Source organism: Barbatula barbatula (genome assembly GCF_947034865.1).
Source record: "Barbatula barbatula genome assembly, chromosome: 24".
In the NCBI taxonomy this organism is placed as follows: domain Eukaryota; kingdom Metazoa; phylum Chordata; class Actinopteri; order Cypriniformes; family Nemacheilidae; genus Barbatula; species Barbatula barbatula.
Genome location: NC_136787.1, coordinates 14,545,495 through 14,564,557, shown reverse-complemented (window position 1 = coordinate 14,564,557; position 19,063 = coordinate 14,545,495). Strand labels below are relative to the sequence as shown.

The window sequence follows — 19,063 nt, the reverse complement described above, 5'->3', positions numbered from 1 at the left end:
AACTCTAGACATTTTTTTGGTATCTCTTTATTGACAAAAGGCAGGTAAAGAGGTTAGAGGAGGACACCACACAAACAGACGCTGAACAAACACAAGGAATCATGGGAAGTGTAGTCTTTACTCCTGTTCTTTGTCCTCTCCGTGGGTGATGACGTAGCACAGGTTTTTGTAGTCCAGGTTGCCAGCCACATCCAAGGGAAAGTTTGTGAACATTTGATTTGCCTGAAATTGAGTTTTGATAAATAGGTCATGAATTTCAGGGAATACATTCTAGACTATTTTGCTTACATTAAACTGCTAATAAACACAACTTTTAAAGTCACCATGAAATCAAACAGGAAAATTGTGTGTTTTACACAGTGTTGCAGTGATTATTATAAATTATTTATCCGTGCACATCATCATTTTTGTAATCTTAAATCAAAAACATTCAGCTCCTCTCCACAACTCCTCACCACATGACGTAAGCAACAAAAAAAGATGTAGGACTTTACTGACAGGGCTGGATTACTGAATGGTCCTATGGGACCGGGGGCCCTTGACTACCATGAGCCCGAGGGGTCCTGGGCTTCAAGGTTGCGCCGTTCAACAATGAAAACAAATGTTTATCTATGTTTAATATATGGGTTCCATAGCCTATACAGGCCTCTGTAGATACACTGTAAAAATGAAATGATCGGCAAATTGTGTTTTATTGTTACTTTAAATTTAATTTATGAAAAAATGTACATATTAATTAAATTACAGCACATTTAAATTGCAATTCGTGAATCTTTTGCTTGATTATTTGATGTTTAAAGACATCATAGGTCCATTTTATGGTAAGAAATATTTTTTTTGTTTATGTAATGTATTAAATACGTGTATATTAGACTGTAGATTAAAGACATGTTTCATATGCTTTCATTTGGTCCATTTGTTTATTTTCCGCTGTGTAGATAATATTAGACCCTATATAGATTATCTTTAGCATCACGCTGGCATTTGAGCCAGAGCAAGAACGGTTTTAATATTCATTATTATCTTTACTAACTGTGAATGCACAGCTAAGGGAAAGAACAGAAAAATTAGAGGTCATAATCCGTCCCTGTATACTGTCTGTCCAATGGCAGGGCATTATTAGCCATCCCCTCCATGCCCAACTTACAACAAACTAATCAAAAAGGGAAGGGCAAAATAAAGCCCCGCCCTAAATTTTTCTCTAATTTCAGAAGCCGCTTTACTCGGATATACGTCACGATACGGAAAAAAGGTATATCGCTAGTTCCCTTTCATGGTGACCTTAAGAAACATGACATGTTACCTCAGCCTCAGTAAATTTGTCTGCCTGTGACATAAGGTGATACTTAATCCTAGAGAAGATTAAAGAAAAATAGAGGTTAAAACGCTGTACAAGTAGAAACTTAAAACATTCATTAAAACAACCATCTTTATAATCTGGTATAGTTCATGGTCTACTCACTCATCTCCTTTAAGAATGCCATTGCCCTCTTGATCGAAGATTTTAAAGGCATTGAGAATCGTCTCCTCAGGGTCTGTACCTGTTAGTGATAGAAATGATGATGACGTCACAGCATCAGTACACAGTCGCTTCTATATGTGTTTATATAAGCGAATGATCTATACGATATCAGTATGCTTTATGACTCGTCCCTGCTGGGCTTCGTTGCTATTTGCACCTCATTATCATGATTATCATTTCAATGCTGATGAATCTGGTTCTTGCCTTTGAGCTTCTCGCCGAACATGGTGAGGAAGACGGTGAAGTTAACAGGGCCGGGGGCTTCCTTCAACATCTCGTCGAGCTCTTCGTTGGCCACGTTGAGACGTCCTGCCAAACGCACGCATGCAGAAATACACATTAACACACAGTGCCGACTTTTCAGTAATCTTTTCAATAGAGTTTGAGTTAGTTGTTATGTTCAATTATCTTCAATGCATTAAATACTTGTTATAACACATTACAGAGAGTTATATTTTGTTCGTGAATTTGTTAGATTTAATTTTTAGAACAGGGTGCAAATGTTGACAGCTCATACAGTATGTGGGATAAGTCATTTAAATCAAAGTTTTACACCAAAAAATATCTAGGGTCTTTCTAGGTGATTCATTTCATCCCTTAGAAAATATTTATTTATTTATTTGTGCTATTTGTATTAATATTTTTTAAATAAAACATTTAAAGACTTTTATTCTAGTTTTATGTACTTCTTAAAAACACCCATTATTACACATTTGCTTAAAATTACACTTAAGTATACTAGAAGTACACTTACAGAAATGTTTAAGTATATGTGGTCGTAGTTTCAAGTATACTATATCTAGTGGCAGTCATGGCCTTATGGTTAGAGACTCATTTACATTTAGTCATTTAGCAGACGCTTTCATCCAAAGCGACTTACAAAGAGTTCAGGGAGCAATAAGCGATATGTCATACAAAGAGCAATAGTACAATACGTGCTAATACAAAATTACTAGTTTCAACAAAAGCCAGACCAATGCCTGTTTTTTATTTGATCATTTTTTCATTTGTCCGTCAATTATTCACAGAAGAGATGGGTTTGAAGTAGTTTTTTGAATGTTGTGAGAGATGTTGACTTGTGACCAGAAGGTTGCCGGTTCGATTTTCTGGGCCGGCGGGTAACGACTGAGGTGCCCTTCACCTTACCCCACTTGCTCCCCGGGCGCTGCAGTGGTAGCTGCCCACTGCTCCGGGTGTACGTGTGTTCACGACTCATTGGATGGTATAAATGCAGAGGTCACATTTCGTACCCGACAAATAGGTCACTTTCACTTCTCTTTCATGTAGAAGATGAAGTATTTTTAGTATGCTTTGTTTGTAGTTCTTTACTCATATTTTAAATACCCTTTGAATACCTTTTGCATGACGTTTACTAATAGTTGACTGAGATTATATAGGAATGTGCTAAAAAAACTATCAGTATACTTTTACATTTTCGTATATTTGCAGTACAAACAAATATCTTTTTATAAACTTACGGTGTTACACTTTTCATACTGAAAAGCATACGTTATCAAGCAAGAATGGGCCATTTAGTCCCAAATAGTATTAAAATAGTACACTTACAAGTACATTGATAGCACTGTACTTACAACATAAAGTAAAGTATATGCTTTTAAAAAGCTTGAGGTATACTTATTTTTGTAAAGGGAAGCAATTGTGTGATATTAAAAGAGGGATTTTTTGTACAAAAGTGTCCGATTTCATAGCCTCCTATGATTTTTTGTTCCCCATATAACCTTTCACTCAAACGTTCTTACAAGAATCCGAGAACAAGAATTAATTCTTGCCTTGTTAAAGTCTGAAGACCCTTTTTCACAACAAAATACCTTATATACAACAAATAGGTTTCGTTGATGTAAAAGGTCTTTTATGAACCATGCAACTTAAAAATAACGTATTTAAAATGTTTTATGAACGTCATATTTAATAAGTTGCGCCTTTTAACCGTTGACAAACATCTTACTGTATAATCACATCTAGGCTTTACAATATTCAGCACAGTTCTGAAGTGAAACCGCACTAATCCTTTAAACATCGCTCACTTAGTTCAAGCGGATAAAGGATCACAGACCTTGTTTCTCTTCAGCATTTACACCCTTGCTCAACCATTCAGGGAGGCTTTACTCACCCAGAGCAGCAAACGTGTCCCTTAGGTCGTTTTTGTCAATAAAGCCATCCCTGTTCTGGTCCATGATGGTGAAAGCCTGGAGAAGCATTGCCAAGTTGCCATTACAGACACAAGGACCAATGAGAAAGCGCCCAAAGTACGCCATAATTACAGTTTATAAAATGTTTATTGAGGTAATCCGTTAAAAAGGCCCCACCTCTTTAAACTCTTGGATCTGTGACTGCTCAAACATGCTGAACACGTTGGAGCTGGCGGCTTCCTTCTTCTTGGCTTTCTTTGGGGCCTGTGAATGAAAGATTTTCGAGTTGTCATCCTTTACATCTCAATTCATGCAGTTTGAATCGGAGCATTTATTTACCAATGAACACAATAGAAAAACATGCTGTCTTTATACTCTATAAAGAAACATTACAAGACGTCTTACAAAGAGAGATGCTTTAATAAACTTGAATGCATCTTATTTATACGACAGAAAATCTAAGATAATCCGTGAATCAATTTACTTGTGTCCGCTCTATCAAAAACAAACGGATACAGATCTTTGCTGGTCCAGACAGGTCAAAAATCTAATACAAATTGCCTGTAACTATGATGCATAATTTCATCCCATTAGAAATCTCTTCTGAAATGAGTTATTCTCATAAAAAGGTTGAAAACAAATGGACATGAAAGGAAAATGTCCTATTTCATCCATCAGTCGCCTCAAAAGATCAACGTTGTTACATAAGAATTTCCATGATAAGACAAAGCGAAGAGTCACAGGCCTACCATTGTGATGATCTTCTCTGTACTGCGTTCTGGTCTGGAAAACCGGAGGGACACTCCGAAACCATCGGTTTCCGGCTATATATTGGCAACAATTGATTTGACTGCCCACCTGTTCTATGTTTAGACAAAGGAGGAGGCACAATACGAGAATACTTGCCATATAGAGAATCACCCGACCCTGTCACCACCGGCTCATTGTTACAGACAGATGCTAGGTGATGGGACCAGAATGTGGCCTTGCTATCTTAGGATCATTCCAAATGGCCTATCATCTTACAAGAGTAAAAGTGAAGTAAAAAGTAAAAGTGAAAAGTGAAGCTGACTAGCTTCTCACCTCAGTGAATAAAGGTCATATGTTGACGATACGTCTCGACCACACGGATTACTCTGTTAATAATTTGATGCCCTTGTGGCGTTGGTGATCAAATAGTTCAAATAAATAAATAATCTGGATTTGGATCAATTAGATGAGAAATGTTTGAGTTCATATTGAAGTCTTCAGTCATTTTGACTTGCCAAATCTGAGCTCAGTTCATGATATTTCTGACATCTTTTCTGAAACTCCAATGTGATATTTTGGGGTCTTTTTCTCAGAAGAAATGTCTGACAAGCTCACGTTTCCATTTGCTCTCTGTTTGACCTCATTAATGTCTAGAAGAAATAAACGAGACATTAAAAAGATCTTCTTCTCTGAAGATTCCAGTGTGACATCTTGCCCCGGTCTCCCAAGACTGTTTGAAATGTTAAAGGGATAGTTCACCCAAATGAACCAAAATGAAAATTCTGTCATAACTTATTCATCCTCGTGTCGTTCGAAACCTGTATATTACTTTTTTTCTGGAAATCACAAAAGAAGACATTTTGGGATATGTGGATTTGTGTCCATACAATGGAAGTCAGTGGGATCCAATGTTATTTGGTACCAAACATTCTTCACAACATCTTAGTTTTGGGTTATGCAAAAATAAGAAAGTCATACAGGTTTCTGTATTCGTCTAAGTGCAACATCTCAGAAAATAAACACTCCATCCTTTTTTATTAGTAAAATCAAAACTTTGCACATTGAAACCAACTCTTTTTCAGTCAAGCCCTTGGCTTTAATTCGGCTTGCGGCTCTTAAAAACAAATTGTTTCTACTTTGTTGCCCATTATTTGTTGCCGAACAACTAGCCTGAACAAAAGCCCTTCTCAGAGCTACAAATATAGCAAGATATTTAATGCTTGCCAGATTTAAATGTGCTCTTCTAAACAGCCAAGTAAGACTGCCACAAATAATCTGTCCAGCTACCGGCACGACGAGAGTCTGCATGAAGCTTGTTTTAGCCATGTCCTCACAGACAACTGAAAGAACACAAGCCAAGATAGCTGTGGAGAAGAATTGCACAATAGGTTGCGAGGAATGTGGCTATGATCTCCTGCTTGGCATTGTGTGTGTGGTCACTACAGGGAGTGTGGCCATGTTGGGTGTGTGAGCGGCAGGTGTTCTAGCAATAATACAACTGATCGGTAGGCTGACAGGGAAGCGTCAGCTTCCTACAGTTGGCTCTTGCTGTCAATCATATTAACCATATGCTTCTGTTACACCTACGTGGCCTGTAAATACCTGCTTCTTAATATGGGAGCATTGAGATGACTCAACCTATCTCCCTCAATCTTTTTATTTTTAGTCTTAGTTATACTGTGGCTTGTTTTCTGCGTTTTTCATAGCTCAATAAGCTAGAGCAATAGCTCTTGCAGAATTAGAATGAATGTGCATGTGATGTTTGGTATCCAAAGTTATTGTTTTACCCTGTTTGGGATTTTCTCTATCATAATACGCATTTAAAAATATATATTTGAAAACTCGCTGTCAACACAACTGTTCAGCCAAAAGGGGCATAAAATTCATATGAACAATTAAAGCAAACGGTTTTTCATAAAAGTTTTGTTATGTTAAATTTGAGTCATTGTTGTGTACATGTATTTGCTACTCAAAAAAATGTCTATGTTAGAATGTTTATTTCATTTCAACCATTCCGTCTCAAAATATCCTCTATAAAGTGTGTTCACAAAAGGCTTAATTTATCTCCAAATTAAACAAGCCGGTGTATCTACCATTTCGGCAAAAATGAGTCAACTAAATGGTCTCATTAAACCACTTCGGTGGTTTTACAAGTTTTAGCATTTCTTCCTATAGAGATCATCAAAACAGAATCCACAATGTTGCCTTATGTTACCTTGTTGAAAATAATCATTGGTGTTCAAGGGTCCTACAATGATGTTTTTCCACTCAATTTGTCAGAGGAATTACTGCCCAAACTGACCAATCAAATCAGCATGTCAAGCACACTTGTGGAAAAGGTTTTTAATTATTTATAATAATTGTCCGTTGAACATTTAAATGACTGTGACACTTGACCTTAACTGTTTGATGGACCAATTTTCTGATTTGACGTCATCTTGACATGTCACAATGTCTAACCGTGTTAACTTTATATTTGGAATTTCTTTATTAAACCAGAACAACATTTGGTGATCATTTGGTATTTGTTTAAAAATAAAGTTTAATAATAATGAATCTTTATTTTTATAAGTAAAACATTTAATGTTAGTTTTAATTTTTGGAAATAAGTAATTTTTGGGGAAAGGGTTTTTATTATTGTATCAAAGTTGTTATGGATTTACCTAATAATACTATTTTGATATTCATATAAAAAATATCAAAGTGGGTTTCATGTAAAGATTTGTCTTAACAAAAATAAGTTTGCTTGGCTATGAGGTGATTTCACATTTCTTTAAACATGCAAAGTAACACACAAAAAAAATCATCCAAAGTAGATTTTTGGGGTAACTTCCCCATTAATTCTGCATATACTTTGTATTAAATGAGGCATATGACAGTGATGTTATAATCTTCTGAATTTTGAGTTTTTTATCTGACTTTGTTTGCCTGCAGATGGTGCAGTTTCCCCAGCAGAAAACACGACCGACAAACATGTCCGAACACACACAGGTCAATAAGTTCACTTTATTAGTGATGACACCTCATAGACCTCCATTGTTTTCATACCAGACTAATTCAACATTTTTATCAGCACAAACTACATCATTAAATTGACAACAATACAATTTGATCAATTTATGAGCTGTCTTTACTACCGAGGACCACCGGATTCTCAGAAATTTGGCCTGTCAACCCCACACGTGCAGGTGCATGTCCCCAGAAGAAATGCCCTTCTCGCACCTCTGCTTGTCTCTTCATTATGTTCATTTGCCGTGTCTTTGCATCTCCATAATTAAAATCTAATCCTGCATGCCGACTTTTTAAACGAGGACTAGCCTCAAGAGAAGGCTTATTTGATTAAAAAAGGGGAAGGGTAGAGGAGGGAGTCCTCCGTAGCTCGGCAGGCTAGAGAGACAGCTCTTAATTGTGCTCCCATGAGGTGTGCGCACGCCTGGGCCGAAGGGAGGTGGGTGGGCGCTCGGAGACTCAGTGGGTCTGAAAAAACAAACCGCCAATGGGACCAGCTCTCCTGCATGGCTCCCCTGACATCTCAGTGGGGGGAACAGAGGGGAGGAGCACTCATGAGAAGCTGAGGGACTCCCTGAGCTTACAATTCTCATTCAGCGCCTCTGTCTTTAAGTGCCGGTATGGTGGTGATGGGGATGACGATCTCCAGGGGCTGCTCTTCAGATAGATGGACCACATCTGAGAACTATATAAATGGTTTTATATTGCAAATCTTCATGACAATTTTCAGTATTATTGTATTGATCTATATTGTGTATTTTTTTGTATTTTAAACATTTTATTAATGTATAAGGGAGTATGGACCTGTGTTTGGATGTGTAACAGTTAAGATGATTTGTTTTATATTGCAATTATTTGTGTTTTTATTAGATGGTTATTATATTTCAATAGTGTTGTGTTTGTACTTACAGTGCATGATGACAATAATTTGTATTATCTAAAAGAAATTAAGTATATTATTTAATCTGTAGGCCCACACTTTTGGTAACAGAACAGAAAACCCCAATTAAGTCCCAATTAAAAAAGTACATTTAACTCCTGGAGTGTTTTAAAACCTTACCATCGTAGATTTAAAAACTCACTATACTATATTATACTTTGGTTAACAAAATTTTGTAATTACTACGATAAATAATTTTCTACAGTTTACTTTAGTAAATACTAAAGTATTTGTATGTGGAATATAACATCTATAATAGCATTATTTAATATAAGATCATCTCATACATAAATGTATTTTTAATAAATGTATATTTATAAACGTAATACTATCATATTAAAACGATCACTTAAATGACAAACGTTAACGGTTAAATTGTGCTGATCACCGCTAATTGTCACAATTAATGCAATTACAGTGGATCATTACATCACTGTACGAGTCATGACCATGAGGCGTGACAGTACTTCTCACATCCGATAGAGGGCGCACTTCTCTAAGTTCAAGTTCAAAAGCAGTATTTGCAATTCATCAGGAATCGACCGGACATAACACAAAATCCTCCAATAACATCATTTTAAACACAACGTATTACCGTCTCAATTGCCCATTACACAATATTTACAACGTGAATAGTTCAGTTGCATTAATGATTATTTAGGGCCTTAAAGAGGGTGACGGAGAGAGATGTCATTGGCCATAAAATCAATATAATATATGGATTGGCTATCATAACCCACAGACGAACGGAACTCATACAAGCAACGACACAAACATTTCGAAACGTTCAAAAGAAATGAAGATAAAGATGAAATCAATATATCGAGAATACTAATGTAACAACAGGCTAAAGGGTTCATCATACGACCCGCAATCGTCCACAATCTACGCGATGCCTTTGTTTTTGTCGCGTCGGCGTCTCGGAAACCGGCTCGCGCGATATCGAAAGTGATGAAAAATCAATAAGCGTGTAAACTCTTTTCTTATAACGGATGAGAACGTATCCAAACACATCCCCCTCCGCTCCCGGCTGCGCCGCGGGGAGCTCGATTGAACACGGAAAGTCCATCCCGCGTTTTCTGCCTTTTATTTAGGATGCCACCTCGGTCTCAATAATTGTTTTCAGTAGCTCGATTCAATATCGCAGGTTGGCGTTGGTTCGATAACTCCATTCCGCGCGCGCTCGCGCCGTTCGATCCGCTCCGCGTTTTGCGCGCGCTCCCCCGCCTCTCTCTCTCGCGCTGAACTCCAGCCCCTCTCGCGCTCTCTCTATCAGCCTTTCATTCCGTCTCAATATGTCTCAAGATGGCGGCCAATGCGGGATCGATGTTTCAATATTGGAAATGCTTTGATTTGCAGCAGCTCCAGGTCAGCTCCCTTTCGCTTTGTACTCGCGGAGTGTGCCGGTAAGCCGGTCCCGGGGAGCGTCTCGGAGGGGCTTGCGCGTCCCTCCGTAGGCGCCTCTTTCGCCGGGTTTGCGTGGCTTCTGCGCCCATTGATTAAAGCGGCTCTCTCGCGCTGATCGGAAATTGATCCTCTTTGTTCAATTTCCATCGATCAAGCATCACGGTCAAGGTGGATGCGGCCACTTTGGCAACGGGAGCCCGAAGGCTTTCCGTTTATTTAGAGGGGACCGTTCCACGCCGGGCTGTTTTGCGAATAGTTAGCGCCTTGGATTTAGATAGTATGTTTGTTGAAATAATTTTGTGTTTAGGGGGAAGAAGTGTGTCGCGCTACACGGGTGGCGCTGTGCTGGACCGAGACGTTATTGCTTAGTAACGAGAGGTGTTGGACTTTTATCCTCTCGTTTTTGTATTTCGTTTTATTTCGTGTTTTCTGAAAGTTGCGTGTTGATCTGTTACTATCGAAGTTTTAAAGACAAGTCTTTGTTATGGCAAAGTTGAGCTTCGCTAGTCAAGTTTAAAGTGAAGACGGAATTGGGTGAAGTTGTTGCCAGACTTGCGCTAGACAGGAACAATTACATTCAAAACAATAAACATTAGTTGAGCGGTTTTGTTAAAGAAATCTCTCGTTTAACGTACGTAACGCGCACGGACTGCGCTCGAGGACGCAACGTTATGTTTACGCTATTCTGTTACCGAGCCCGACCGAAATAGCTTATCAAAACAAATTAATGCAATTTAATACTGTACGTCTGGTTTGTTAGCGTTAGCACGCTCAAATCGCACGACAGAAATATTGACAAAATAAAGCTTGAAACAGGCGGGTGCTAATGTAGCAGTTACTGATTACATTTTCCTGTGTATATTGGTTCGATGTTGCTTTTTATTGCATCGATTACTTGTTAAGCTATTAACTTAAAACTCGTTAGTGATTCGCATTTGTTATTTTGCTGTGGCTGCTGAATCGAAAGGTTCGTGCAGTGTGCGTGTGAAGTGCATTTTCCGCGATCGGTTAGACATAAACAACAGACCTGGATTATATCAATTATTGATTAAGAGTTTATGTATTTATGAACGGAGGTCGCGCAGTTTAGCCAGGAAAAATCGCTGACCTATTTGCGCGTGAAGGATCGAACTTTATATTTTCACTAGTAAACTATGCATATCTTCATAAGTACCGTACGTCATTGAAAAATCGATATCATAATCATGTAAAAATCGATATCAGTCAATAGTAACAGGCAGCACACGAGGTTTCTGTACGGGCTATTCTGTGGTTTTATTAGGTGTATAAACTCGTATAATACTGTTAAAAATAAAATACGTGCAAATATTTTGTTTTGTTTATGTAAGAACAGACGAACAGATGAAGGGGTCGGATTAAAATAATCTGAAACTAAATTCAACCTAAATGCATAATTCTTCTTACGTGTTTGCCATGTGTTTGGGTAAAATATGGAATGCTTTTCAGTTTTTGTGTAACGTTCATTTGTAATAGTCAAACATTTGCTCGGTGGATGTAAATTATGTCAGATGTCTTGCTTTTCTCCAGGGAGGGTGTTTGATTGAGTTCTTGTAAAATCATTTATTCAATTAGGGTTCAGATGTATAGTGTACTAGAATATAAAAGGACCACACACACAGCTGTGCATATTCTGATGTGGTGACTCTTAATTTTCAGTGCTCTCTTGCCCTCCCACCCTTCCTCTCTCTCTCTCTCTCTCTCTCTCTCTCCCTGCTTGTCTGTCTCCCAGGCTGATAAGAACTGGCATCCGCGAGTTCAGGCTTTGATGATGTCATGGATGCTATTTATCATCTTATTCTTTCTCTCTCTTGCTGTACTTAAGATTTCTCAGCTTGTTTTACTATATGCTATCTCAAGCAGGGTGTGATATTGCTTTGTTTTCATTTGTTTAAATGGACTGATTTAAGTTTACTCGATTCCACGATTTGAATCAGATGTATGACATTACCCAGCAGAAAACGTGGCAGATTTAAAAGCAAGTCGTCTGAAATCGAATTCCCCTGAACACAGATTATAAAGAGACGCTTTTTGACTTGTGTTGGCTCTCGTGTGTCACCTGCCTTTTCTGTCACCACGTGGCTCACGGCCTGCGGATGCAGGTGAGGTTGAAGGGTACTTTAGCTTGTGTGTGGTCCTGGGTTTTCGTGCGTCAACGTGGAGAGATTAGCGAGTGACGCAGGCGGTTCTGCCACCATCGAGATGTGAGCCGACTCTTGTCTGAACCTGTGCCGGGCCCCTGTGATGACTTTAAAAATGTGTTTGATATCTCTAATGAGGGGCACATGTGCTGGCTGTGGTACGCTGTGTACCTAAACACATGAGAGTAATCTGTTGTGTGTTGTGTTTTTGGATCCTCTGTGTGCTGTGCTCAGATGTGGCTATCGGATGACGGGCATGGCTAGATCATTGAGATGTTTTGAAATATGGTGACGGGTCGATGCCAGACGTTATGCTTAAATCATGCCGTCATTTATGGGTTTTCACAGTAGTTTTAATTAAATCACAATCTGTTATTTTGGAATTTTTCAGAAAAGCAATGTGATTTATGTTATTTATTGTCGTTGTCCTTCCAAAACCTCAGATGTGCAGTTTTTAAGGAAAAGGAAAAGACCCTTCTGATACTTTTCTTTTTGATATTTGCAAAACCCAACTAATACTAATGATGTATGGCAAAAAATCCTGAAATATGGTGATAAGGTTTCAGAAGGACAGCTGTGATATGTTTGTATGTTACTTACTTTTCTAGACTGTGTTTAATAAAAACAAAACAGAGCAACAACAGTGTAACTTAATTCACATTTACTTCCACCTGTATTTTCTCTCAATGTTCTTGTTATTACGGTCTGACTGACACCTGAAGGGCTTTTGTAGTATAGGGAAAATCCCTGAAACGAGAACATCGTCTTGTGAAAATGCGGGGAACTACTTTTAGAAATGGTTTAAATGCTGACATGAAAGATGAACAGAACAACAGCGTCTCTGTGGAGCCCACCCCACACATTTACGCAGACTCGGATTCTGACCACTTCAAAACCCAGCCGGCTATATGAGGCCCCAAAACAACGCATATTTCCATGTCGCATCTCCAAATTTAGCCTCAAAGCACTTCAAGTGACTCCTGTTTCGGTCGAATTTAGCAATTTCGACAGATACAAATAAATAAACCAGAGGCTCTTGAATTTGTCCTGATAGTAACTTTTAAAATCAAAATGTTTTGAGATATAAAGGAATCGCTGAAAATGCTCTTAATTTATTTAATTTATGATAAAAATCAAAGTTTTGGGGTAATTTGCTTTAATTGTATCTTCTTTATATTTGTATAGAAAAAAAATATAGCATATACAGAGACGTCCGTCTGTAGAGGCTGTAGATCACAATTTCTGCTGTATGTGTCACGGGAGATACAGTCTGTTGCCTCGCTTTGGTTATTAAAAACGTAGCGATGCTTTTAGCTGCTGAACTTGCAAACTCACTTGTCACTTAAAAATTTAATTTCTTTGAGCACTTTTGATCTAGTACTAGATCGACAAACTGCATTGCGGCTAAAATGAGAGAATGTTTCTGTGCATCATCTCATTTGATCATCAAAGACTAAAAAACGAAATTCTTGATGATAATGTCTTTTTATGTGTTCTAAAAAAGATATCAAACTGTTCCAGAGGCAGCCTGCTGACCTCAAATAATTTCCTCAAAATTGATACACTTACATATTTATAGACAACTATGAGTTTAAACAGGTGTTTAATTTAGCCGCTACTGCATTATCAAGTGTTTAAATAGTTAATGCACACGTTTTAAGTGAATGCTCTTTATAGTTCGGATCGCTGTGTGCATGTTGACCCCTCTTTCCTCCGCTGGTGGCTCTGCACTCAGTCGCTTTAGATAAAGATGGCAGGAAGAGTTCAGTGGCCATGGGAATCATGAGGGGGTGAATGTGCCAGCACTCTCTCTCTCTCTCTCTTAACCTCTCTCTCCGTCACCCTCTTTCAGACGCGTATACACTCGGTCATTACCTCACTAACTGCCCCCTTTCTCTGTGTTTGAGGGCTGGGGTTTCACAGGGGGCCGTTCCCCTCCCGCCCGGCACAGGGAAGTCAGAACTCTGACGCCAATAGCATAATTAGCCGTCCATTTCATATAGTTGAGTTGGAGGAGGGGATGAGAGAGCACTCGCCCCTCCTACACTTTTTCTCTCTCTCTCTCTCTTTCTCTAGTTCATATTTTATGGTGTGCCCGCGCGCTCGGCAGACTCTTCTAGTGTGAAGGAATTTAACGCCTCTGATTTGTTTACGCTAGGGGAATTGAGAAAAAAACCCTCCAGAAGCTTCTTTAGTGGATCTTTTTTTTTTAGAACTATATGCACAAACTGTAAAGTAGAAGGATTAGTTGTGTAACTTAAATTTAACTTAAAATGAAGAAATATGTTGCATGCATTTAAAAAATATATAATTTGAAAATTATATAAAAAACATCGAATTATCTAGTCTGTTAATCCCTGAAGTCTAAAGGGCCTAAATAGGGAAAATTGATATATTTGTAAAATGGTGTTAAAACAACGCGTCAGGTTATTACTGTGATAGACTGTGGAAAAAGGTTAGAACAGCGTTTTATTTGCTTCTGTTCAGAAACATCTGGAAAGAGTTTGAGGGAAGTAGTTCTGAATTAAGAGCCATGGGAAAGAGATCTGCTCCGATTGCCCTCTTTCCTGAGTGAGAGAGAGAGAGAGATAAAGGAAGAAAGGGTAAAAGAGCAAACTGTCGTCTTGTATATTGTCACACAAAACAGATTTTACGCATTTTGAAAATATTTACGACCTTGTTTTCCATGTTATCTGTGAGTCTGTATTTCATTTGTACCAGTTTAATGACTACATAAAAGATAAAATATGACATTAGACTCTTTCTGTATTTTTTTACAGTGCAGAACTTAATTCGGTCATAAATAGCAAAAACCTAGCTCTACGGTAACGTCGCGACGGTGAAGGAAGAATCCCGTTGAACGTTTCACACTGAAACCCGAGCTGCTGTTTTCGGACAAGATTCACCAACTCTGTGATGAGGGGTATGTTTTTATTTCCAGTCTTCGCTGCCATTTGGAGGCTCTGCCGCGCCACCCTAATTCACCACAGATATGTTTAAAAAATCACAACCGCGGAGATCAAAGACCTTGAAAAGCCTGGGACTTTTAATGTGCATAAAACTAATGAGGTGCATCTTCCTGTGTCTGGATTCTTTTTCATCTTGTCGTTGTCTGGTGTAGTCGCATTTGGTCAGTATGCCGCTCACAGCAGCCGCCGGTCCACTGTAATTCATTGTTATGGCCTTAAAGTCAAAATGCCCTGAATATTTTATTTGCACTGATTTTAAGAGGTCGACTGACAACGTTGGCCGCTTCGACACATCTTACCCTATTTCTTAAGCACCTCACAGCGTAAAAGTTACATATTTAAAGTAATAGTTCTCCCAAAAAAGAAAATTCTGTCGTTATTTACTCGCCTTCCTGTCATTTTAAACCTGTTTGACTTTCTATTTACAGCAGAACACAAACAAACATATTTTCAAGAATGTTGGTTACAGAACAACGGCGGTACTCATTGACTTTTGTGTCCAATAAGTTGAAGTGAATGAGGACCGCCCTTGTTTACATTCTCCAAAATATCTTCTATGATGTTCTTCAGAAGAATTCATACAGGATTTAAATGACAAGGGATTTCAGGGAGAGTAACGAAAGAATTAATATTTTGGGGTAAACTATTACTTTAAGAAATGTTCAAAACAAATACGCAAATGTTGTGAAACGTAGAATTTTATGAATGAGGTATTTCTTGTTATCGAAAATGTGCCAAGCTTTTCGTCTGTGGCTCTAATTTCAACGTCGACTTTTTTTTTACGCAAACCGTCGCTAACTATCCTGAATTCAGGTCAACCAGAAGGTAGACATTGTTCCTCGCTCGATAGTTTACTGGGTGAGATTATGTTTGAAAAATAGAGATTGTATTTGCTCTTTAAATATCAGCTTATCGATCCGGCGCAGCAGTAGAGCCGAAGCCTCACAGTCGGAACTGTTAATGTGTTGAAGACTCGGGAGGCTGGAATCTCACTCACATGCCATGTTTGATAAAAGCCCAGCTCTTAGGGGGCCACTGAACAGTCCATTTCAGCTGAGGCGAGGAGGCGGCGCGCACCTCTCTCTCTCCTTCTTTCCCGCTTTATCTCTCGGCCCTCTCTTTCTCTCGCTCGCTCTTTCCCCCTGCCTACCTCTCGCTGTGAGAGATGATTGAAAAGCCAGAGTTTCCATCAGTGGCCGTCAGCTGTAAATGTACTCAGAATGCTGAAACAGCCTGGCGTTGTTGCTGACCGTGGCATGGGCCAGAGGATGTAGCGCCATATTGCATTGCGGGTAGCGTGCCAGCATAATCAGGTGTGAATAAGTAGGTCAGCTGCGGTTTGTGTGTTGCGTTGCTGCTCAGTATTTGCAAGTTTTCGTGCCGGCTGAGGTTTGGGGATTGTCGACGTGGGAAGAGAGGGACATTCTCAGTGTGTCCACATGAATGATGAATCACGTTTGTGTTGGGTTACATAAGATGGCAACCCAAGGAGCGACCCTTCTTTGTCGCAAGCTCTCCTCTGTGTTTCTCGCTTTCATTGTGTTCTGTCTTTCGATTTTCTAACTCTCCCTCGTTGGCACATAGCTGGCCAGCTGAGAAAGTGCCAGTATCAGGATACCCGTTGTAAGGTGACACACTGTTTTGTCTCGCATCCAGTCTGATGGTCTTCCTTTGAGCGCCTACTGTCAAGAGACATCTGGACTGCTGTTGAAGTTTTCTGTCTGGAGCACAAACAGGTGTTTTGTGTGACTAAATGAATGGATTAAACAGGAGACCCAGACAGAGTTCCACACTGGGCTCCGATGTCAAATGTGTTTTTTTACCTTGTACAGTGTGTGTAATGCTAGCGATATAAATAGCCTTCCTTCCGTAATGAAGGGCAGATTCAAAAGAATGTTGAAATGTCCATTTTACTGAAGCATTCATAGTTTGCCGGATCAGTGAAAATTCGATTTTAAAAACATAGTTCACACCAAAATAAAAACAAAATCATCATTTATTCACCCTTACATCATTCAAAACCTTTATATGATATTTTTTCTGTGTAACATAAAGGAATATATTTAGAGAAATGTCCCAGTGGTTTCGTGTCCATACAATGGAAGTCAATGGGGGCCAATGTTTGTTGGTTGCCAACGTTCTTCAAAATATCTTGTTTGTGTTCTGTAACAGAAAGAAAGTCATAGGTTTGAAATGACAAGATAATGATGTAACATGACGACAGAGCAAATGATGACAAAATTGTCATTGTTGTGTGATCTATCACTTTAAGACTAATCCATACTTGTGTTCATAAAACCTTTTTAATTTCAGGTTTAAGTTATATCCTGAACACAATGTTGTAGGCTATAATGAATCTAAAATGTTTTTCCCTCAGACAGCGTGCATTCTCACACAGACTTTATAATCCAATAAATACAGTGTTTCTGTAAAACTCGAGTTTTCATTGGAAACTGTTAACTGCTTTTTTATTCTTGAGGAGCCCCAGATGCTCAGTACATTATACGATATGATGGTGGCTCCTAATTTAGCTGCAGTCTTATCCTGTACGGATGAGTAATTGTGTCCATAAAGAAGGTTAATCTTCATAACAGGGGAACATAAACCAGATCTCTCTGGATCCTCTCTTTTTCAGCAGAGAAAAGAGAGCTTTTCTGAAGCTAAAGTAAAGGAACGTTTTTCGAAGTTACGGTCGGAAGAACTGAGTGCTTTTTCCAGAGAAAATAATCATTACTCTTTTGCTGGTCACAGTTATTGTCTGGTCTCAGGAAGATTGGTCAAAGTGAGGTGAGGTTTTGGAGGAAGCTATTTTAGACCGTCTCGCAGCAGTTCCACGCAGGAAGGTCTGGACCGTTGGGGAATAGACAGTGTTCAGAACATCCAGAACAGACTCTAGTTTCCAGAACGGTTACCTCACAAGTTTCAAGTGCCGTTGTTATTCTTGTAGGGTCTCGGGCAGCCATGGTTTGCACCCAGCTGTCGTTTAAGTGCTCTTTGAGAATGGGAAATAATCAGGAGACCCTTTAACCTCCCGTCCGCAGTTTTTCCCCTCACACGCATTCACATACACAATTTTGGGTTTTACTGCAGACGTCCCTTGCCAGCCTGGGCTCAGCACTTTAAAACACAAACAAAACAAATCCGCAGTGGGGGCCCTCGGTGCCTGGGGAACCGGACAGTTCCACCTCACACTCGACGGCAGCAAGACTCCCCGATCAGGCTCGGAGCTATAGACTTTGGCTGAACTTTTACTTTTGCCTGAAACAGTTATTATTAGTGACCTGAAAATCTCCAGAAGAAGTGGAAATGGAAGCCAGATGCCGTTAGTGGCTGGAAAACGATATTAAGCTTTCAAATGGTGCCCTTGGGGAGGTTTGCTGACATGGATTTCCATGTTGGGGGTGGGGGATACGGTGACCCCAGCGATGCTCCTCTGATTTGTACTGGGAAGGGCTCACACATACATATCATAACCTATGGGAGGGGGGGGGGGGTTGGGCTCAGATCTTAAAATTCCAAATATATAATATACAAAATATTTAATTCAAAATTATGGGCGCATTTAAAAAAATATTTTATTTAAAATGTAGGAGAAATATGACTGCCAGCTTTTTATAGATAATACGATCATGAGTTAAATTTTTGAGATTGTGAATACTGTTATCTTTATTACTTTTTACCATGTTTAAAAAGATTTTCACGTGGTGTAAATTGCTAAACCCCTTATATAGTACACTACACCTTATATAGTACACTACACCTTATATAGTATACACTACACAATTTGTTTATATACATACATAGGTATATATTTGCTCCGATATATGGCTTAATATAGTGTTTCGACTTTTCATCAGCCAGCTATTGGAATTAAAGGAATAGTTCAAATATATGTTGTTTGGTTACCAACATTCTTCAAAATATCTTCTTTTTGTGTTCTGTAGAAGAAAGTCATACAGGTTTGGAATGACATGACGGCAAGTAAACGCTAAAATAATTTTCATTTTTGCTAGCACTATCCCTTTAAATTCAGAATGTGTTTTTTTTGGTAAAAGCTAACGCTACCCTTCGCATAGACAACACGCGCTGCCCCTTTAATTCCAGCACTTCCTCGTCCCCTGTTCTTTCTCCTTATAAAAAAAAGGCTGTGCAGCCTC

The 19,063-nt window shown here is 38.9% G+C and overlaps 2 protein-coding genes across 5 annotated transcripts in view; one reads left to right on the top strand and one right to left on the bottom strand.

Moving 5' to 3' along the window:
* Positions 1-18: 18 nt before the first annotated feature.
* On the bottom strand, positions 19-4,469 carry myl10 (myosin, light chain 10, regulatory). The gene is made up of 7 exons (XM_079449352.1): positions 4,422-4,469; positions 3,850-3,936; positions 3,654-3,729; positions 1,727-1,831; positions 1,463-1,541; positions 1,304-1,352; positions 19-222 (listed from the first exon to the last, which is right to left on the bottom strand). The coding sequence occupies exons 1-7, from the start codon at positions 4,422-4,424 to the stop codon at positions 118-120; spliced, it is 504 nt and encodes a 167-aa protein (XP_079305478.1). The 5' UTR covers positions 4,425-4,469; the 3' UTR covers positions 19-117.
* Positions 4,470-9,658: 5,189 nt separating this feature from the next.
* The window catches only part of cux1a (cut-like homeobox 1a), a 108,686-nt gene continuing 99,281 nt past the window's right edge, over positions 9,659-19,063 (top strand). For all 4 annotated transcript variants that reach the window (XM_079449254.1, XM_079449252.1, XM_079449253.1 and 1 more), the window contains exon 1: positions 9,659-9,739. In XM_079449254.1, the coding sequence (XP_079305380.1) occupies positions 9,677-9,739 (63 nt within the window). In that variant the 5' untranslated portion in view covers positions 9,659-9,676. The remainder of the gene's footprint in view (positions 9,740-19,063) is intronic.

Bases quoted from the DNA above. Each gene is read 5' to 3' on its own strand.
- myl10 (XM_079449352.1), bottom strand. The intron at 3,730-3,849 runs GTGGGGCCTTTT...ATGCTTCTCCAG, and splicing joins AGATCCAAGAGTTTAAAGAG to GCTTTCACCATCATGGACCA. The intron at 223-1,303 runs GTAACATGTCAT...ACTCAATTTCAG, and splicing joins ACAAATTTACTGAGGCTGAG to GCAAATCAAATGTTCACAAA.